This window comes from Komagataella phaffii, chromosome 2 (assembly GCF_000027005.1).
Source record: "Komagataella phaffii GS115 chromosome 2, complete sequence".
Lineage (NCBI taxonomy): Eukaryota > Fungi > Ascomycota > Pichiomycetes > Pichiales > Pichiaceae > Komagataella > Komagataella phaffii.
Genome location: NC_012964.1, coordinates 1,235,473 through 1,256,927, shown reverse-complemented (window position 1 = coordinate 1,256,927; position 21,455 = coordinate 1,235,473). Strand labels below are relative to the sequence as shown.

Here is a 21,455-nt window from a genome sequence, read left to right as displayed (position 1 = left end):
ACGAATCAGGAAGTATGATGAAAGAGGCAACAAGCCAGTCATTTTCAGAATAAAGTTTTGGTGAGAGCACATATTCCTCCTGAAACTACATGAGACCAGATCCACACTTTTTCTCGGTAAATGTTCACTTTTCGTAGGTGATTTGCGGGACTTTAGTGGGAGTATAGTTCAGTTGCAGCATGCAAAAACAGTACTTAGTAAGAATAATAATACCACACTAGGCAGAGCACACGCACAGTAAAAAGTGTTCCCCTTGATAACGAGACGGCATGCAAGACGACCTGCGCGACACGATCTAGACAGTGGCTGTGTGTCCCCTGCAACACAACAGATTACATTGCAACCAACAAACTGCTGGGCAGAATTTCACGTATTTTCTGAACATTCTTCCAGCCTGAATTGCAAAAGACACGTCACCTGTTGTTTATGTATCCAGTGTCAATTTATCACACTAAAATTACTTCCCACGATCGTGTATTAGCCTTTTTCACTCATTCCCTGCGTAAATGGGCCTGCCTCTTCCCACAGACTTTAAAATAACATATTTTGCGGACACGACCTTTTTTTTCTAACACGCCTCGCGCTCCTATTCGCGTCTTGCTAATGTTGCTTGATGAACTTTCCTTCCCTTTTTTACAAACATCCGGCCAGACCAGACAAAAGGTTTTCTTTCGTTTTCTGATCTTATTGTATCAAAGAAGAGGTCTATATTTCTCCCTCCCACTTTCTTTCATTAGTTGGTGAAGCGACAAGTTTGCCCTTTAAGTAGCAGTTCGAATAATTCCATTGCAAGCAGATCTTTTTGAGTTTTCATTTTGATTTTACTTTTGACTGATCTTTTTGTTTATAAACGCCTAAGGATTTGCCGATTTGCTCCGTTTGTTTGATACTTGACTGTCCGTGATATCACTCACTAGCTGCCATGTCCTACAACGACGACAAATATTACAATCAAGGTTACCCTTCTGAGGGCTATCATCCATCCGAAGAAGCCCTTCAATCTCAGGGATACTATGACCAAGGCCAAGGTCAACAACCTCATGGATTGAACCAAGGCGGCCTCCCCCCACATGAATATTATCAAAGCTACGACCAGCAGTTCGATGGCTACCACCAAGAGTACACATCTGATCCCAACTTGGTTGGTCATCAAGGCTACTACGAACAACCCCCCAGAACTGCTCAGGACCCAGAGGCTTTCTCAGATTTTAGCTATGGACCTGGAAATGGCGCTGGAACTCCATATGATGGATATGGGGCCCAATACACTCCTTCTCAAATTTCTTATGGTGATCCGAGATCCTCCAACACGTCCACTCCCGTGTATGGTGCAGGTCCATACGATCAGTCTGGAATGGTAGCCTTGCCTACCGACCCCTATCCTGCTTGGACCGCTGACAATCAAGCCCCTGTCTCCATTGAACAGATTGAGGATGTCTTCATTGATTTAACGAATAAGTTCGGTTTTCAAAGAGATTCTATGAGAAACATGTTCGACTATTTTATGGTTTTATTGGACTCTAGATCTTCCAGAATGTCTCCTGCTCAGGCACTTTTGTCTTTACATGCAGACTACATTGGCGGTGATCATGCAAACTACAAAAAATGGTACTTCGCTGCCCAATTGGACTTGGACGATGAAGTTGGATTCAGAAACATGAACCTCGGAAAGCTTTCCAGAAAGGCTAGAAAAGCCAAAAAGAAGTCGAAGAAGGCCAGAAAAGTTGTCGAAGAGCACGCCGATGACACTGAGCGCACCTTAACCGAACTGGAAGGTGACAGCTCTTTGGAAGCTGCTGATTATAGATGGAATGCTAGAATGAACGCATATGTTCCTCTCGACAGGGTTAGACACATCGCACTTTACTTACTTCTATGGGGTGAAGCTAACCAAGTCAGATTTACTCCTGAATGTTTGTGTTTCATCTACAAGTGTGCTTCCGATTATCTTGAGTCTGACGCATGTCAGCAGCGGGTCGAACCTGTTCCAGAAGGCGATTACCTCAACCGAATTATCACACCTTTGTACAGATTTATCAGATCGCAAGTATACGAAGTTGACAACGGTCGTTATGTGAAACGTGAAAAAGATCACAATAAAGTTGTCGGCTACGATGATGTTAATCAGCTTTTCTGGTACCCAGAAGGTATCGCTAAGATTGTTTTTGAAGATGGTTCTCGGTTAGTCGATGTTCCTTCTGAAGAAAGATATATCAGATTGGGAGAAGTCCTTTGGGAAAACGTTTTTTTCAAGACTTACAAGGAAATTCGTTCCTGGTTGCATTTTATTACCAATTTCAATCGTATCTGGATCATCCATGTTTCTCTTTTTTGGATGTATGCTGCCTACAATTCACCCACTTTATACACCAAACATTATATTCAAACCCAGAACAATCAACCCTTAGCTTCTTCTCGTTGGGCTGCAGCAGCCTTGGGAGGTACAGTTGCTTGTGCTATTCAAATTGCCGCAACTATCTGTGAATGGCTATTTGTACCAAGAAAATGGGCTGGAGCTCAGCATCTGTCTAGAAGACTTATTTTCCTGACTTTGATTTTAGCCTGTAACTTAGCTCCGGTTGTATTTGTGTTTGCTTGGGCTGGTTTGGAGACCTATTCTCAGGCTGCCTACATTGTTTCCATTGTTGTATTCTTTGTTGCCGTTGCTACAATTGTGTTCTTCTCGGTGATGCCACTAGGTGGTCTTTTTACTTCTTACATGAATAAGAGATCGAGAAGATATGTGGCTTCGCAGACTTTTACTGCCTCATTTGCTCAACTGAAAGGTCTAGACATGTGGATGTCTTACCTTCTTTGGGTTGTTGTTTTCACCGCCAAGACCCTTGAATCCTACTTCTTCCTGATCTTGTCTCTAAGAGACCCAATCAGAAATTTATCCATCATGACAATGAACCGTTGTGTTGGTGAAAGGTGGTTTGGAGACACGTTATGTCGTGAGCAAGCTAGAATCGTTTTGGGATTGATGTACGTTACAGATTTATTCTTGTTCTTTTTGGATACTTACATGTGGTACATTTTGTGTAACTGTGTTTTTTCTGTGGGACGATCCTTTTACTTGGGTATCTCCATTTTGACTCCTTGGAGGAACATTTTTACCAGATTGCCAAAGAGAATATACTCAAAGGTTTTGGCTACTACTGATATGGAAATCAAGTATAAACCAAAGGTTTTGATTTCTCAAGTTTGGAACGCTATTGTCATTTCCATGTACAGAGAGCACCTCCTTGCCATCGATCATGTCCAAAAGCTATTGTACCATCAGGTGCCATCTGAAATTGAAGGAAAGAGGACATTAAGAGCTCCAACTTTCTTTGTTTCTCAAGATGACAATAACTTTGACACTGAATTTTTCCCAAGAGATTCTGAAGCTGAACGTAGAATATCATTCTTTGCTCAATCTTTGGCCACTCCAATTCCAGAACCTCTTCCTGTTGATAACATGCCCACGTTTACTGTTTTCACACCTCACTACTCCGAGAAGATTCTTTTGTCTTTGCGTGAAATTATTCGTGAAGATGATCAGTTTTCTCGTGTTACCTTACTGGAATATTTGAAACAGCTACACCCAATAGAATGGGACTGCTTTGTCAAAGATACCAAAATCCTTGCTGAAGAGACTTCTGGTTTTGACAATGACAACCAAGAAAAGAATGGAAACAACCTGAAATCTCAAATTGATGACTTGCCATTTTATTGTATTGGTTTCAAGTCTGCTGCGCCAGAGTACACTTTAAGAACAAGAATTTGGGCTTCTTTGAGATCGCAAACTTTGTACCGTACTGTTTCTGGTTTCATGAACTATGCACGTGCTATCAAGCTCTTGTATCGTGTTGAGAATCCAGAAATTGTACAGATGTTTGGATCTAATGCCGAAAACCTTGAAAAGGAACTTGAAAGAATGGCCCGACGAAAATTCAAATTTGTTGTGGCTATGCAAAGATTGTCTAAGTTCAAACCTGAGGAATTAGAAAACGCTGAGTTCTTGCTGAGGGCTTACCCTGACCTTCAAATTGCTTACCTGGACGAAGAACCTCCTCTTAACGAGGGCGAGGAGCCTAGGTTATACTCGGCTTTGATTGATGGACATTGTGAAATTATGGAGAATGGTAGAAGAAGACCTAAATTTAGAGTTCAGCTCTCTGGTAACCCAATTTTGGGTGATGGTAAATCTGACAACCAAAATCATTCTATCATCTTTACTCGTGGTGAGTACATTCAGTTGATTGATGCGAACCAGGATAACTATTTGGAAGAATGTTTGAAGATTAGATCTGTTTTGGCTGAGTTTGAGGAACTGAACATCGACCATGTTAACCCTTATACTCCTGGTTTGAAATCTGAATTTGACGGTGTTAAACACCCTGTAGCCATTGTGGGTGCCAGAGAATACATCTTCTCTGTTAACTCCGGAGTTCTGGGTGACGTTGCTGCAGGTAAGGAACAAACCTTTGGTACCCTGTTTGCTCGTACTCTGGCCCAGATTGGTGGTAAGCTGCATTATGGACATCCCGATTTTTTGAATAACATATACATGACTACTCGTGGTGGTGTTTCTAAGGCACAGAAGGGACTACATTTGAATGAGGATATTTATGCTGGTATGACCGCCATGTGTCGTGGTGGTAGAATCAAGCATTGTGAGTACTACCAGTGTGGTAAAGGTAGAGATCTTGGTTTTGGCTCGATTTTGAATTTCACAACCAAGATTGGTGCCGGTATGGGTGAGCAAATGCTTTCCCGAGAGTATTACTACCTAGGTACACAATTGCCACTGGACCGTTTCCTTTCATTCTACTACGCCCATCCTGGTTTCCATATTAACAATTTATTTATTCAGTTGTCGCTTCAGATGTTTATGTTGACTTTAGTCAACCTGAACTCTTTGGCCCACGAGTCAATTATCTGTCAGTACAACAGAAATATACCCATTACGGATATTATGTATCCTGTTGGATGTTATAACCTCATGCCTACCATTGACTGGATTAGACGTTATACGTTGTCCATTTTCATCGTTTTCTTCATTTCTTTCATTCCACTAGCTGTCCAAGAATTGATTGAAAGGGGAATGTGGAAGGCTGCTCAGAGATTCTGTCGTCATTTCATTTCTTTGTCTCCAATGTTCGAAGTTTTTGTTGCTCAGATCTATTCGTCATCTCTTGTGAACGATTTGACCGTTGGTGGTGCTCGTTACATCTCCACTGGTCGTGGCTTTGCAACCGCACGTATCCCCTTCTCTGTGCTTTACTCACGTTTTGCTGACTCGTCAATTTACATGGGAGCTAGGTCCATGCTGCTGTTACTGTTCGGTACTGTCGCTCACTGGCAACCAGCATTATTGTGGTTCTGGGCATCATTGTCGGCTTTGATGTTCTCTCCATTCATCTTCAACCCCCACCAATTTGCTTGGCAAGATTACTTTATTGACTACCGTGACTTCATAAGATGGTTGTCTCGTGGTAACACCAGATGGCACCGTAACTCCTGGATCGGTTATGTACGTCTTTCCAGATCTAGAATCACCGGTTTCAAGAGGAAGACCATTAACGACGAGTCTGAAAAGGCTGCTGGAGATGCAGCCAGAGCTCATCGTTCCAACATTCTTGTTGCCGATTTCATTCCTTCCGCTATTTACACTGCTGGTTGCTTTACAGCTTACACATTCATGAACGCTCAGAATGGTGTTGCTAATGCTACTGTTGTGAACTCTGTATTGCGTATTGTCATTGTCTCAATTGCTCCAATTGTGGTCGATCTGGCCGTGTTAGGATTCTGTGCTGGTTTAGCTTGTTGTGCCGGTCCTATGTTGGGTCTGTGTTGCAAGAAGACTGGTGCTGTGATGGCTGGTGTAGCTCACGGTATTGCTGTCGTCATTCACATCATTGCTTTCATTGGTCTATGGGTGTTAGAGGGATTCAACTTCACTAAAACACTGATGGGTCTCGCAGCAATGATTTATATTCAACGTCTGATTTTCAAGTTAATGACTTTGACCATGTTGACTAGAGAATTTAAGAATGATCATTCGAACACTTCATTCTGGACTGGTAAATGGTACGGTTCTGGACTAGGCTGGATGGCCTGGACCCAACCAGCCCGTGAGTTTGCTGCAAAAGTTATAGAGATGTCTGAATTTGCTGGTGACTTCGTTTTAGGACATATTCTCTTGTTCTGTCAGTTCCCTCTACTGTGTGTCCCTCTGATTGACAGGTGGCACTCAATGATGTTGTTCTGGTTGAAGCCTAGTCGTCAAATCAGACCACCAATCTACTCGTTGAAGCAAGCTCGTCTTAGAAAGAGAATGGTGAGAAACTACCTGACCCTCTACTTCTTGGTATTTGCCATCTTTGTTGCTATCATTGCAGGTCCTGCAGCTGCAGCTGGTCAAGTGAATGTCGAGGAACTAACTGAACATTTACCAGAGTTTGCTGAAGGTTTGATTCAACCAAGACGCCAGGACAATAACGATACAGGAAACAACAACACCTGGGGATGGACTTATACACCATCAACATCTTCCTGGTCTACCAAGGCTTAAACAGAAAGCTCTACTATATATTTTGTAGTTTTTATTTGAATTCGATTGTAAGTAAAAAGAAATACTGTAATTGTTGGGACATTCAATCAATGGTGGAAAAGACGGATAGGATTCTCAACATAGACAATATCGTGAGAGTCGGCAGCAGCAAACACTGCTCTGTCCATGACAGAACCAGAGGCGGCAGCAATGTACTTAACACCAGATCTGACAGCTCTATAGACGTTATCTGGAAATGGAAAGAAGGCATCAGAAGAAAGAGAAACGTTGGTCAACTTGGACAACCATTCATCTCTCTCCTCTTTAGTCAAAGGTTCTGGTAGCTCAGCAAACTTGGACTCATATTCAGACTTCTCTGGTTCAGTGGTTGGAATCTGACCGGTAACGAACAAATCAATAGCATTCGATTTTTCAGGTCTCTTAACACCTTTTGCCCATTTGAAACCCAAAACTTTGGGGTGTTGACGGAACCACCAGTTGTCAGCCTTGTCACCAGCTAATCTAGTGCAATGAATTCTTGACTGCTGACCAGCACCCAAGCCGATAACCATACCATTCTTGGTGTAACAAACAGAGTTGGATTGAGTGTACTTCAGTGCAATCGTTGCAACAGTCAAGTCAATAATAGCCTTTTCAGTAAGATCCTTGTTTTTGGAAACAATCTCTTTGAAAGTAGAGGAGTTGATTATAGCATCATTTCTCTTTTGCTGTAAAGTGATACCGTAGACCTGCCTCTGCTCTGAATTACCAGGAGTGTAATTGGGGTCTATTTGCAGAACAACATACTTTCCCCCTTCTTCTTCTTCAAGAGTTCAAGAGCATCTGGTTTGTAGCCAGGAGCGATAACACCATCAGAGACTTCTTTGGAGATGATTTGAGCAGTTGGAAGATCAACAATATTTGATAGAGCAATGAAATCACCAAAAGATGACATTCTGTCAGCACCTCTAGCTCTGGCGTAGGCATTGGCCAATGGAGACAAGTTTTCAATATCCTTAACGAAGTAAATTTCCTTTTCAACATCTGAGAGGGGTAGACCTACGGCAGCACCTGCGGGAGAAACGTGCTTGAAAGAGGCGGCAGCTGGCAAGTTCAGAGAAGCAGACAGCTCCTTGACTAATGGCCATGAGTTCAAAGCATCCAGCAGGTTAATGTACCCTGGGGAGCCGGATAAAACAGTGAATGGCAAGTCACCTTGTGTAACGAAAGCCTGGGCAGGTTTCTGGTGAGGGTTTGCTCCATATCTTAGGGGCAACTGGGAGATGTTCTCACTATATTGCTTTCTAAAGTAATCAGAAATAGTGGCATCATAATCAGCAGTGTGCTCAAATGCCTTCAGGGCAAATCTGTTTCTAGATTCGGAAGACACCTCACCCTTTTCTTTCAACTCCTCCAAGAACTTAGAGTAATCATTAGGATCTGACAAGATAGTGACTCTAGAGTGGTTTTTTGCAGCAGCTCTCAATAAGGTTACACCACCAATGTCGATTTCTTCAACGGCTTCATCGATGGTAACACCAATCTTACTGATAGTAGACTTGAATGGGTACAGGTTGCAGACGACGAAGTCCACTTTTTCAATGTTCTGTTCGGCCAGATCTTTCTCATCACTTTCCAAGTTTCTAGCCAAAATACCAGCGTGAACAGCAGGATGTAAAGTCTTTACCCTTCCACCAAGCATCTCTGGAGCGTGGGTGATGCTGGAAACATCTTCAACATTGAAACCACTTTCCCTAATCAGTTTTGCTGTGCCACCAGAGGCAAGTAATCTGACGCCATTCTGCGTAAGACCTTTGACCAAATCTAGAAGCCCAGTCTTGTCGTAAACAGAAAGGATAGCTGTTCTTTTATGTTCGGCCATTGTATTTTGGAGTATTACGTGGTTAAGGTAACTTAAATGGGAGGTTGCAATTTGAATGGGGGGAAAGAAGCATAGCGAATGTCCATTAACAAAAAATAACTGGGTCGGTGGCCTGAAAAAAAAAATGTTGTGTGGACGAGGAACATTTATATATAGTTATAATTGGGAATTGTATTCTTGCAAAAATATACAACACAAACCACTGGAATTATCTGTGAGATTCAAAATTGTCTCACTGGTAGGCAAATATGAACGAAAACAAAAATATATTCTTTTGCCATTACAATATTCAGCTGAACACCTCTTCGGTTGCATAAAATAAATCACAACATTATATTAAAAACTAGGGGTTAATGCCAAGAACTGATGCTTATTTTGTACCTGAAGAGCCTCTTTATGGTTAGAAGACTACAATGTGCTTATATAAGGAACAAAAAGCCCATACACTTGTCGTAAACTTTTGTTAGTTTGTAGTGCTGAACAGCTCTTTCTTCGAACGTTCTCTATTGCGTGTATGATCTTTAATACCACGCCAATCCAGCAGACACCCCTGACATCGCAGCAATAATTTCACGTTACCACAATCAACGACCCACATTCTGCATTAGACCCTTATCATACGGGTGTTTAGTGATTGTGAGAAGCCGCTCGGAGAATTACACTCAATATTGGCGCATCTTTCATTGCTTCCTATCTCGGTGTTGTTGGAGAAGCTAGATTGTAATATAGATAAGACATTTTTTAGCGCCTAAAAGATGAGATGAGTAAAAAAATGTATCCACAGTGCGGCGTAAGCCTGAAACAGGTAACGGCAATCACCTGCTATTTTCAGTGACGTCGATGTACTGAGTAGTTCGCTCTCGTTGAGCACTCAGAACACATCGTGTGAACTTCGGCTTTTCCATGCGATTTCATTAAAGTATCCCTCGGTTGTATCTTATCTTTTTTTGCCTGAAATTGCCCGATGGGCCGGCTTTCTATTCATCCCAGAAAGCAAACTCTTGCAGACATATAAAATGATCTAAACTCGCTTAGGTATACCTCTCTGTTAAAGCTCTCTGAAATTCATAGTGCGACTCGCTGCTATGTCACATATGTCTGCAGGAGAGGCAACACTGACCGAGCAGGATTTGGGGAACTAACCAAAGAAGCTCAATAAGCTGAGACTCAATACAGACCGTTCAAAATCCAGTCCATCAACGAAGGCATGCCTTTACTGGTGGAGTGTCGAAAAAAAAAATCGAAGTCTTCTTGACATGCCGTTGCCAACTGCCTTTGAAGAAAGTCTTGAAACCTAGAATGCTCACCGTTGAAAAACTGGAAAAAAAGAAAATCCTGTGCGGCGTTCCCTGGCCGGATAAGTCAAATGGCTTTTAATGATCTGACTGATCAAAGCCATATTACTTTCAGTATTACATACACAAATGCATGACATCGTCGATACGCTCCCCCCATGTTTAGTGTACCGCAGAAGATATAAAAACATCAAGATTCTTCCTTTTTTGTTCCATACTTATCTCTGGTAAATCACAATGGACAAAGGCAGAAAAGATGGAAAAGTAACCACCTCTTCCTATGCAGTGGAAGAGATAGAGATGTCTGATGCTAGCAGAAGGGCATCTGAGAAGGAATTTTACTTAGATCCGGAATCTGGTGACTCCGGAAGCATAAAGGAGCATGATATCCAACGAGGCTTGAAGTCAAGACACATCGTCCTGATCGGTCTGGGTGGTTGTATCGGTACCGGTATCTTTATCGGAACAGGTGCTTCTCTTGCCACTAGTGGTCCTGCACCTTTGCTGATTTCATATATTTTGATGTCTACTGTTCTGTGGACGATTATGAACGTGCTCAGTGAGATGGCAGTGTATCTGCCTATCAAAGGTGTTTCCGTTATTGGATTCATTCAACGTTACTGTGACGAGTCTTTTGCATTCGCCTGTGGTTACAACATCTTTTACACAATGGCCATCTTGGTTGCGACTGAAGTTACAGCTGCTGGCCTGGTGATAAGATATTGGAATGAGTCTATCAATATCGCCGTATTCATGACCATCTTTCTGGGTGTCATCACTGTGCTTAATTGTTTCCCCAATAAGTACTACGGAGAAATCGAGTTTTGGTTTGCATTGGTCAAGATCGTTACTATTATCGGTCTTATTATTTTGGGTGCCGTTATTATGCTTGGAGGTGCTCCCAATCACGAGAGACTTGGATTTAGATACTGGAATAACCCTGGTGCTTTTGCTGAGCACCTCACCACAGGAGGCACCGGTCGCTTTTTAGGTTTTTGGACTGCAGTTATTAAGTCTGGGTTTACTTTCATTACTGGACCAGAATTGATCATTACTGCCGCTTCTGAAGCCAAGAGACCCCGTTACAATATTCCTAAGGTCGCTTCATCCTTCGTTTACAGAATTCTGGCTTTTTACGTTTTGGGTTCCTTGGTTATCGGCTGTACTGTTGCATACAACAACCCTCTTTTGTTAACAGAGAGCTCCGATGCTTCAGCATCTCCTTTTGTTATTGCTATTCAGAGTGCTGGAATCAAAGTTCTTCCCCATATTATCAATGCCGCAATTTTAACCTCCGCATGGTCTTCAGGAAATGCTTTTTATTTCAGTGCAACTAGAATTTTGCTGGGATTAGCCAGAAGTGGGCAGGCTCCTGCAGTGCTTAAGAAAATCAACCGATTTGGTGTTCCATACTACTGTGTTCTAGTGGTGTTCTTATTTGGATGCCTTTCCTACTTGAACGTTTCTTCAGGATCAGCTAAAGTATTCACTTGGTTTACAAACTTGACTACCGTTTCTGGATTCATCTCGTGGATCAGCTGTTGCTGGGCATATTTGAGATTTAGAAGAGCAATGATTTTGCATGGAAAATTTGAAGAAAGGCCTTACAAGACATACTTCCAGCCATTCATGAGCTACTATTCCATAATATTTTTGTCCATTATCATCTTGACTAACGGTTATGCAGTCTTTATCAAAGGCAATTGGGATACCTCCAACTTTATTGCTGCGTACATCACCCTCCCACCTTTTTTCCTTCTATGGCTGGGCCATAAGTACTACCTTCACAAACTGGGGAGAATTCCGTTTACACAAGTCCTTATTCCAATCGAAGAAGTGGACATTTACACTGGTTTAGATATTGTTATCGCCGAAGCTGAACGGGACTTTGCTGAGATTGAGGCAGAAAACGCAACGAAGTTCGACAGCGTATTCTTGAAGCCTTGGTACTGGTTATTTGGTTAGATATATTTTTGTTTAGAATAATTTTAGGAGTCCTTCCAAACCATAGTACTTTCTAAGCTAGCTTTTCTGCAAGTTTCGTCACTTCGCATCATCTTGGTAAAGCTAGGACTAATCGTATCAGCACCTCATTGCAGCTCATAAAGTGGTAGCAGAGAAAGGTCAATACACCACCCAAAACAGTCTTTCTTTCCCTCCGTAGCTACACCAATCTTACAGTTACCGGTAATACATTTTCTACTTACACTTTAAAACCAGTATACACTACATTTCGTTGAAGCAAACTGCAAAAATGTACAAAAAATGGTTTCACGAATGATTCTATTTTCTGTATCTCCACACAGACAAAGTGTTGTGCTTCTTCCAGGTGTGGAAACGACCAGCTCTGGTCTTGTTGAACAAGTGTCCCTTGTTGATACCTCTGGACTTCTTTCCGATGGAAGTAAGACCTCTGGCCTCTCTGTGCTTGTGGACAGGGTTGACGATCCAGTTGATCTTGGCATCGGTTCTGATGTTGGAGTGAGATGGGTCCACCAAGATAACTTCAAAGAACTTGTAAGTGGAGTCCTGGTTAACCCAGTAAGAGTTCAAAACTCTCATGTTGGAAATTCTTCTACCAACACGCTCCTCAGCAGTAGAACGCAGAGATTTCTGGTACTTAAGTTGGTTTACACCCTGGTTGGTTGGCTTACCGTAAGTAGCACCCTTTGGCACAGGTCTCTTTCTTCCACCTCTTCTGACTCTAACTCTGTAGATGACGTAACCCTTCTTGGATTTGAATCCTAAACTTCTAGCCTTGTCAGGTCTGGATGGCTTAGTAGCACGGTGGATGACGGTCTTTTGTCTGTACTCCCAACATCTAATACGGTACAGGAAACGCATAACGTCAGACTGCTTCTTTCTTTGCAACTCTTGTAAGTACTTGTAGGCACCCATTGTAAATGATAATTGATAACTTGTTTAGAAGTTTGTATGAGGAGAAGAAAGCTTGAGGATTTTTTTTCTTAGACTCCACGACGCACTGAAAATTTTATGGAACGCGCGAAATTGTTTTCAGAAAGTTTGCGTGGTGTTACCCGACTGTGTTTATTTCAGAGAGTTACCCTGAATTCTGGATTTGGAATCAGACGATTTATCCGTGCTCATCTGACGCGCGAATTTTATTTGGCACATGGAGTCTCAACATCCATCGGCCTTTGGCCTAAATTATTCAAGGGAGAGTACTGATAGTCACGTGACGTTTCACCATGTAGTAAGTCTTTTTTTTTTTCTAGAGTGACTCTTTCACAGATAACAGCATAACTATATAGACTTCACAGAGGTCTGTCATCTCTAGATACCTGCACACAAACTTAAACAATGGCTTCTCCCCAAGATATTAAGCAGTTAAGCAGTGGCTTCAATGCTGTCGGTTTGTCCACTTCCCCTGGAGTTGTTTCTGCTTCCCCTAATGACTCCTACCTGTCCCAGGTCAGACAGCGTAGTTTCTCTGCTGCCAAACACGCTAAACCATTGAAACCATTCTCCACTGGAGATATTAAAATTTTGCTGCTAGAAAATGTTAACGAAACCGCCAGAGAGATCTTTGCTGAACAGGGATATCAAGTGGAGTTCCACAAGTCTTCGTTACCAGAGGATGAGCTGATTGAAAAAATCAAAGATGTTCATGCCATTGGTATCAGGTCAAAAACTAAGTTAACCGAAAAGGTTTTGAAACACGCTAAAAACTTGATAATCATCGGGTGTTTCTGTATTGGTACCAATCAAGTCGACTTGGAATATGCGGCAAAATCGGGTGTTGCTGTGTTCAATTCCCCATTTTCAAACTCCAGATCCGTTGCTGAATTGGTTATTGCCGAGATTATTACTCTTGCCAGGCAACTAGGAGATAGATCTTTGGAGATGCACACCGGAACCTGGAATAAAGTTTCCAACAAATGTTGGGAGATCAGAGGTAAAACGCTTGGAATTGTGGGTTACGGGCACATTGGTTCCCAGTTGTCCGTTCTGGCTGAAGCCTTTGGTATGAACGTTATCTACTACGATGTCTTGATGATCATGGCTCTGGGTTCTGCTAAACAGGTCCGTACATTGAATGACCTCCTTGCCCAAGCTGATTTTGTCACTTTGCATGTTCCCGAAAATCCGGAGACTAAGAACCTTATCAGCTCTCCTCAACTGGCTGCTATGAAGGATGGAGCTTACCTGATCAATGCTTCAAGAGGAACCGTGGTGGACATTCCTGCCTTGGTTGAAGCGATGAAACTAGGTAAGCTGGCGGGTGCTGCTTTGGATGTTTATCCACAAGAACCAGGTAAGAATGGTCCAAACTTCACCAACGAGTTGAACTCTTGGGCTACTGAGCTAACTTCTTTGAGAAACATTATTCTGACCCCACATATTGGTGGTTCTACTGAAGAGGCCCAATCTGCAATTGGAATTGAAGTAGGAACTGCTCTCACAAAGTACATTAATGAGGGAACTTCTACAGGTGCTGTCAACTTCCCAGAAGTTGCTTTACGTGCTCTAGATCTTGACCAAGAAAACTCTGTTAGAGTGCTTTACATTCATCAGAACGTGCCTGGTGTGTTGAAAACTGTGAACAACATTTTGGGTAACCATAACATTGAAAAGCAGTTCTCTGACTCCAGAGGAGACATTGCCTACTTGATGGCCGATATTTCTGATGTGGATGCTTCAGACATCAAGTCTTTGTACGAACAACTGGAGCACACCCCTTACAAAATCGTCACCCGTCTGCTATACTAGATAAGAATAATTGAACCTCTGTACACCTTTGAGTCGAATATGAATTCAGACTTATTATGTAATATATTACGTAAGGCTTTGATAAAGTGCGAAGTAACCTTTCCAGTGGCGACAACACTCAGCTCGACTTCAACATCTCTCATCCATATCATCTCCTTACAATGTTAACAACGGCCGCTCCCTGTTTAGCTCTTTTGAGGGAGGATGATCCTGAAGTTAAAAGATATGCTTTAACGTCACTCAATGAGGTAGTAGACCAGTTCTGGGCTGAAATTGCCAATGAAATATCTCAAATTGAAGAGCTGTATGAGGATGAATCTTTCAAAGATCGTCAGTTAGCGGCGCTACTGGCCTCCAAAGTTTACTACAACCTAGGAGATTATGATTCATCGGTGAAATACTCACTAAGTGCTGGGTCAAGTTTTAACATTGATGAAAAGTCTGAATTTGTGGAAACCATTGTCTCCAAGTGCATTGATCTCTACATCGAGATATCTCAGAGCAAATTTCTTGATCCTGAAGTTGTTATTGACTCACAACTGGAATCTATCTTTGAAATGATGCTACAGAAGTGTGTTCAGGAAAAGGAATTAAAGTTGGCTCTGGGTATATCATTAGAAAGCTATAGACTGGACATTGTGGAGAAGATCATACACTCCCAAATTTCAGAGCTTACTCAAGAAGATACTGATGATAGTGAAGCCAGTCAACTTATTAATTATGTTTTGACTTGCGCCACCACAGTTGTAAAAAACATTGCATTCAAGGTCAAAGTGTTGAATTCAATTGTGCTAATATTGAGAAATCTTCCTAACCCTGATTATTTCATAATTACAAAAATCATTGTTCAGCTGAATGATCACAATCTTGCCCACCAAGTGTTTGTGAAGCTTCTTTCAACTGAAAATTACCCAATAGCTTACCAAGCTGCATTTGATCTAGTCAGTTCGGCATCACAGGAATTACTGATCAAGACCACTCAGCTTTTGACAAATGATTCTTCGATTGATGCTTCATCGAAACCAATTGCAAAACTACTGAAAGTTCTTTCTGGTGTTCCAACTTGCGACTTAGACATAACCTTTCTTTATCAAAATAACAACACCGATAAAGGGATATTGGATAAGACAAAGGCAACGTTAGATGCAAGAAATTCTCTTTTTCACTCTGCCGTTACTTTTTCCAATGCATTCTTACATGCTGGTACCACTGACGATTCCTTTTTCCGTAACAATCTTGAGTGGCTTGGGAAAGCTACGAACTGGTCTAAGTTCTCCGCCAGTGCTGCTTTTGGTGTCATTCATAAGGGAAATCTTCTACAAGGTCGCACTTTATTACAACCTTATCTACCTGAAAATAACGGATCTCCATACACGAAGTCTGGTTCCTTGTTTGGACTGGGACTTATATATGCAGGTCATGGAAAGGAAGTTTTGGATTATTTAAGAGGCCATCTTCTTTCCGGTACCAACAATGCCGACAACTCTGATTTTGATGTTCTTCTACATGGAGCAGCTCTAGCCGTCGGTGTGGCAGGAATGGGGTCTAATGATGAAGAAGTTTACGAAGAGCTCAAAACAGTGCTTTACACCGATTCTGCTGTGTCAGGACAAGCTGCAGCTTTGTCGATGGGTCTGGTCATGTTGGGATCCGGAAATCAACAGGCTATTGACGATATGTTGCATTATGCGGAGGAGACTCAACACGAAACAATTATTCGAGGATTGGCTGTCAGTATTGCACTACTCTGTTATGCTAAGGAAGATGCAGCGGAGCCTGTGATTGCCAAGCTTTTAGTTCACCAAAATGCTCTTTTAAGATACGGTGGTGTTTTTGCTTTGGCCCTTGCTTATTGTGGTACCTCCAATAATTCTGCTATTCAGCGACTTCTTCATATTGCTGTTTCAGACTCTTCGGATAATGTCAGAAGAGTTTCAGTTATAGCTCTTGGATTTATTCTTTTGAGAGAATACACAACAGTCACAACATTAGTTGAACTATTAGCTGAATCTCACAACCCTCACGTAAGATATGGTACTGCTATGGCAGTTGGTATTGCATGTGCTGGTAGAGGATTGAATTCTGCAATTGAGTTTCTAGAACCCCTTACGAAGGACCCTGTCGACTTTGTAAGACAAGGCGCTTTCGTCGCATTGTCTATGATTTTGATCCAACAGAATGAGAAAACCTGCCCCAAGGTCAAGCAAATTAGAGAGAAACTGGCTAAAGTTATTGACACAAGAATGGAAGAGTCATTGGCTAAATTTGGAGCTGTCCTAGCTCAAGGTATTATTGATGCAGGTGGCCGTAATGTAACCATTCAGCTAGAAAACAGTCAAACTGGTACGTTAAACCTGAAGTCGGTTGTTGGACTTGCTGTTTTTGTCCAATCATGGTACTGGTTCCCATTTTCACATTTCCTTTCTTTGTCATTTACGCCAACATCGATCATTGGTGTTAGAGATGACTTCAAAGTTCCAAAGTTCAAGATTAATTGTCACACAAGCGAAGATTTGTTTAGTTATCCTCCAAAAGTTGAAGAGGCCAAGACCAAGCAAACAGATAAATTGGCAACAGCGATCCTTTCTACTACTGTTCGGGCCAAGGCTAGAGCTAAGAAGAGGCAAGAGAAAGAATCGGATGCTATGGATATCGATAAACCTGACGAGGAATTTCCAGCTGTCAAAGAAGAAACAAAAGACAACGAAGAAACAAATAAAAAGCTGGAAACCACAACTTCCAATGTCGAAACTGAACAGCCCACAACTGAAGAGTTCACCAACAATTCGACTAAGACCAACTTTGTCAGCACTCCTTATCAGATCGATAATATGTCAAGAGTTGTTCCTGCCCAGTTAAAATACATTTCCTTTATTAAGGACGAAAGGTATCAGCCTGTTCGAAAGTTTAGAGGTACTGGTGGTATCGTTGTTCTACACGATTCAAGACCCGATGAGCCAGCCGATACTATCAAGACTGTGAGACAGTTGACCAATAAGAATGCCCCTCTTCCGGCACCTTTCACTCTAGAAGAGGAAGACGAATAGATAAGTAAATGATTGATTTACCCATCGAGAATCTATCTAATATACATGTTATTAAAAGTATCTATATCTATTTGAATCTGTCTAGTGCTGGATTCTGAAGTTCTTCGCCATGGTCTTGTCTTCCATTTAATTCCTGCTCTCTCTTCAAATTTCTTTCAGTACGGAGTCTTCTTTCTTCTAGGTCATTCTGAGTCTTCTTGCGCATATGACGTTGCAGAGCTGTTTGCTTACCCTTTTTGTCAGGAACGTAACGATCCAACTTCGGTTCTTCATCGCCAGGTTCTTTATCTTCTGCATCTTTCTCCTCGTCGTCATCGGGTAGCATGCTTTTTTGCTTCACGGCGGTATCTACAGTACCAATCACGTTAGGATCCAATGTAATCATTTCGGGCTGTAGCTTATTAATAAGAGCACGGACCTCATTTTGTTGTCTTTGCTGGGCAGATTCGTAAGGATTGATCTCCCAAGCATCAAAGTTAGCCTCACCTGCCCCAGGGATGATAAGACTGGAAAAGCCAGAGGCATGACCTACACCCAATATATCTTCAAATGGAACAAACTTCGTACTTTGGACACGCGAACCTCTGATTTGATGTGTCATATAAGGATGGTCTTGTCTCTTCTTGAAAATATCTTTCCAAACAGTTGTGTGTGGACCCCACCCAACTGACAGCAAACCAGTATCAGATATGTCCAGAGAGGTGGCTGGAATGGGTGTTATGTAAGTGTCCACCTCTTTATAGGTTCGAATATCCCAAATTTTTACTGTTCTATCAGAACTGGCAACTGCCATATAATTTCCCTCCCTGTTGACCGCCAAAGCTCTAACCGGAGCAATAGAAGCTTGAATCTTCACCAGCGGGGTTGGCATCGAGGGACTCCATAAGGTGACTGCTCCATTGGAGTGACCACAATTAATGACTGCATTCCAAGGATTTTGAGTCATTGATAGTGTTGGTCCCATTTTCGTTTTTAGCTCTGCTACTAGAGTACCGGTCGATACATCCTGGTATTTAATGACTCCTGTTTGACCAGCAGTGACCAAGAGGAAGTGATAAGGCAAAAACTCCAAGCTAGTGGCTTCAATATGTTGTTTCATTCTATGAATTTCAGTTCCTAATTTGTCGTAGATAAAAGTGTATTTTTTCTGTGCCACTGCAAAAAATTGATCATTGTGCAAAGCTTTAATGGCATGACATGTTTCGTTCAGATGCAGCTCCGTATTTAACTGCCCCTTTTTCCAATCTATACTGGCAACGTGGCCTTTCTTACCCACGATCAACAGCTCTCTACCGTTTCTGCTGTAATCAATGCTGTACGGACCATAATCTTTCAACTTCAACTCAAACCCCTTTGCTGCGGTACCAATGTCTACATTTTCTCTTAAATCCTTTTGAGTTATTTCATATGTTTTCTCCATTTCATTTTCTGGCTCTAAGAAACCGGGTTCTTCCTGCAACAGTATATCCGTTCTACGGGCAGCTTCCAGAGCCTCTTTACGTTCCCTCCCATAACGTTTCAGTTTGGCACCAAGTTGTTTGTTTCTCCCGTATTTAGGTTTTCCTGTGGTATCCAAACTAGAGGAGCCCACATTCCTAGTTCCTTCAACACTCATGGCGCTTTGTATTGGGAGATAGTTTGAATATCAATGTAAAGGAAAAACTATTCTATTGAAAAAAATATTTCAGTGCCTCGAGTTTTTTATTTCCGGTTTTAAACCGAGGGTACACAGGAACATACCAACGATGAAATAAACTAAGTCTAACTTACAAACTCAAGTCTTTGAGGGAAAATAAACCAAACCAGAGCTCTACCAGATTGAGTAGCATCCTTTTATTCAAAAATCTGCCTTTCGGTATCAAGCCAAAAAAATTGAAGTCGCCTAGTTTTTTGTTCAATTTCTCGATACCAGTGACATCTTCCACTCCTTTTGTACCACCCATGAATAGTGACAGCTTTCTTTCCATTCTTAGAAGAAAGTCTCTCAGTAATCCCTCAGTAGTGGACGGAGAAGAATATTGTAATACTAATACTCTCAAAGATCTAGAATGCGGTGAAAACTCCTTGAGATCTGTTCCATCCTGCGAGACAACAGGAAGAAGCACTCTTTTTCATAGAGTAGGTTCATTTCGAAGGAAAATGTCACACATAACACGCAAAAATGATCAAGAAAATAAAACTGTAGATAATACGGCATCGAACAAATCTGAACAATGTGGTTCACAATCGTCTGGAGACGAATTAAATTTGCGATCTATTGCCTTGTTGAGTAAGCCCACTTTCGAAATTCTGTTGTCAAAGGATGACAGAACAATATACGAGGCACAAAGGGATTCGATCATGGACAAAATGGATAACCCCCCGCTTGTGTATGAATGGGAGGTGTTTGAAAGAGTGCAGGATGCACAACTGGAAAAAACAGATACCTTCATCTACTACAACCAAGTAAAGAAATTCATCAGCTCGAGAAAAGATTCAGCATTCATGCTAGACTCGACATATAAGTTGTTGATTCTTCGAAAAGGGTTGTCTCCAGTCTTGTGCAAGTTTCATGACAATGTGGTGTCTCAAATATTCTTCAGAATCCACATAAAAAACAGATGTGATATTCTGTTTGAACAGGTCTGTTTGATGTTGGTTAGGAATTATCTTAACAAGTTGTCCTCCATACAAATCGTAGGGCTGACTTGGGTAGTGAAGCTAAGTGGAAACTACTCTCTAGTTTCTTTTTTGTTGAATAAGCCTATTCCGTGCAAGGATGAAGTTGAAACTATCTGTACTACTATTAGAGATAGTTTGAATGAAAACATCAAAAACTGTGTCAATGAGTTGATGATTATTGACGGAGGGCACAACACAATTATTCATGGACCATAAAAATTGACTGCTTCTTTCTGATAGTGGCCACTTGAAAGGACTATGAAAATTACTAAGCAACTATTGATTGATGATTGATATCTCCTGTACGTGACTTTGTTCAATTTGATTAATCGTGGCATGCAAATCCTCTAAATTTTCCCTTAGCTTCATTTTATTCTGCTCAAATCTCAATAAGCTGAGACCATGCAACAGGCTATCAGCAAGGTCATCCCCTTTAACAACACTTGATCCGATTGAAGGTTTGTTCAACATTTCCATGAGTAGATAGATACGTCTTGAGGGGTTGCTACATCTCGCAAGTATAGCCAACTCCTTGCTCTTGATTCTATTTGAAAGTTGGTCACCCAGCAAAAAACTTGCTGGTGTTCCTTTCAAAAGTGCATCAAACCATCTATCCACAAGTACCATTCTGCTATTCTTGGAGTTTTTAGAGTTCATAGAAAGATATGTGGATCCGTCACTCATTTTGTAGTTTGTCCAAAAGTTCACCATACTTGCTGGAGAAGACGAGATTATATTTGTTTTGTAGTCGTTGTTCATTTGACCCATTGCGTAAACGTTGGAGATTATCATATTTTCGATAATATTGGACTTGATAACAGATTCCAATACTGAAGACCCTCCATTACTTCGAAATCGTTGACGTTCTATGAGCAGTACTGAAGGGGTGAGCAGTCCTGTATCTGATGATTTGCAAATCAGCTTTTCCACCAAATAGTATGCCATTCTTGAGTATGCTAAAGGGGAGAAAGTTTTCATTCCTTCAAATTGTTCCAAGTCCAGCTTAAACCACTCTAATATGGATGGTAGTGAGGATCTTGATTTGAAAACATTTCCACCCTCCAATTGCAACCTTGTAAAGGCAAAGTTCTTAACTCCAACATCAATGGAAACTATGGAGTATTTCTTGTTTTCGGTAAACAAAGACTCTCTTGCAAGGCAGAGGCTGATATCCTCGATTAACTGTGCTTTATTAGATGCTCCAATTGGCAATCCACAGTTTCGACATATCGAAAGCAGTTGAAAATTGGTTAGTTTCTGTTTAGTGATAGACTTGACGAGCTCTTCTCTCAACATGCATG

At 41.5% G+C, this 21,455-nt stretch overlaps 9 protein-coding genes across 9 annotated transcripts; 5 read left to right on the top strand and 4 right to left on the bottom strand.

The window, feature by feature from the left end:
• Positions 1–922: 922 nt before the first annotated feature.
• Positions 923–6,559, top strand: PAS_chr2-1_0661 (Catalytic subunit of 1,3-beta-D-glucan synthase; the record flags this gene model as incomplete). The annotated part of the gene is made up of 1 exon (XM_002491541.1): positions 923–6,559. The coding sequence occupies one exon, from the start codon at positions 923–925 to the stop codon at positions 6,557–6,559; it is 5,637 nt and encodes a 1,878-aa protein (XP_002491586.1).
• An 86-nt stretch (positions 6,560–6,645) lies between these two features.
• On the bottom strand, positions 6,646–8,420 carry PAS_chr2-1_0660 (Enzyme of 'de novo' purine biosynthesis; the record flags this gene model as incomplete). The annotated part of the gene is made up of 2 exons (XM_002491540.1): positions 6,646–7,298; positions 7,346–8,420. The coding sequence occupies 2 exons, from the start codon at positions 8,418–8,420 to the stop codon at positions 6,646–6,648; spliced, it is 1,728 nt and encodes a 575-aa protein (XP_002491585.1).
• A 1,532-nt stretch (positions 8,421–9,952) lies between these two features.
• PAS_chr2-1_0659 (Proline permease, required for high-affinity transport of proline) lies at positions 9,953–11,680 on the top strand (the record flags this gene model as incomplete). The annotated part of the gene is made up of 1 exon (XM_002491539.1): positions 9,953–11,680. The coding sequence occupies one exon, from the start codon at positions 9,953–9,955 to the stop codon at positions 11,678–11,680; it is 1,728 nt and encodes a 575-aa protein (XP_002491584.1).
• A 318-nt stretch (positions 11,681–11,998) lies between these two features.
• PAS_chr2-1_0658 (60S ribosomal protein L15) lies at positions 11,999–12,613 on the bottom strand (the record flags this gene model as incomplete). The annotated part of the gene is made up of 1 exon (XM_002491538.1): positions 11,999–12,613. The coding sequence occupies one exon, from the start codon at positions 12,611–12,613 to the stop codon at positions 11,999–12,001; it is 615 nt and encodes a 204-aa protein (XP_002491583.1).
• A 423-nt stretch (positions 12,614–13,036) lies between these two features.
• Positions 13,037–14,446, top strand: PAS_chr2-1_0657 (3-phosphoglycerate dehydrogenase, catalyzes the first step in serine and glycine biosynthesis; the record flags this gene model as incomplete). The annotated part of the gene is made up of 1 exon (XM_002491537.1): positions 13,037–14,446. One exon carries the CDS (start codon positions 13,037–13,039, stop codon positions 14,444–14,446), a length of 1,410 nt encoding a protein of 469 aa, XP_002491582.1.
• Positions 14,447–14,607: 161 nt separating this feature from the next.
• On the top strand, positions 14,608–17,493 carry PAS_chr2-1_0656 (Subunit of the 26S proteasome, substrate of the N-acetyltransferase Nat1p; the record flags this gene model as incomplete). Its single annotated transcript, XM_002491536.1, has 1 exon — positions 14,608–17,493. The coding sequence occupies one exon, from the start codon at positions 14,608–14,610 to the stop codon at positions 17,491–17,493; it is 2,886 nt and encodes a 961-aa protein (XP_002491581.1).
• A 67-nt stretch (positions 17,494–17,560) lies between these two features.
• Positions 17,561–19,108, bottom strand: PAS_chr2-1_0655 (Nucleolar protein, component of the small subunit (SSU) processome; the record flags this gene model as incomplete). The annotated part of the gene is made up of 1 exon (XM_002491535.1): positions 17,561–19,108. The coding sequence occupies one exon, from the start codon at positions 19,106–19,108 to the stop codon at positions 17,561–17,563; it is 1,548 nt and encodes a 515-aa protein (XP_002491580.1).
• Positions 19,109–19,434: 326 nt separating this feature from the next.
• PAS_chr2-1_0654 (Hypothetical protein) lies at positions 19,435–20,370 on the top strand (the record flags this gene model as incomplete). Its single annotated transcript, XM_002491534.1, has 1 exon — positions 19,435–20,370. The coding sequence occupies one exon, from the start codon at positions 19,435–19,437 to the stop codon at positions 20,368–20,370; it is 936 nt and encodes a 311-aa protein (XP_002491579.1).
• Positions 20,371–20,430: 60 nt separating this feature from the next.
• Positions 20,431–21,450, bottom strand: PAS_chr2-1_0653 (Mitochondrial cruciform cutting endonuclease; the record flags this gene model as incomplete). Its single annotated transcript, XM_002491533.1, has 1 exon — positions 20,431–21,450. The coding sequence occupies one exon, from the start codon at positions 21,448–21,450 to the stop codon at positions 20,431–20,433; it is 1,020 nt and encodes a 339-aa protein (XP_002491578.1).
• Positions 21,451–21,455: the final 5 nt, after the last annotated feature.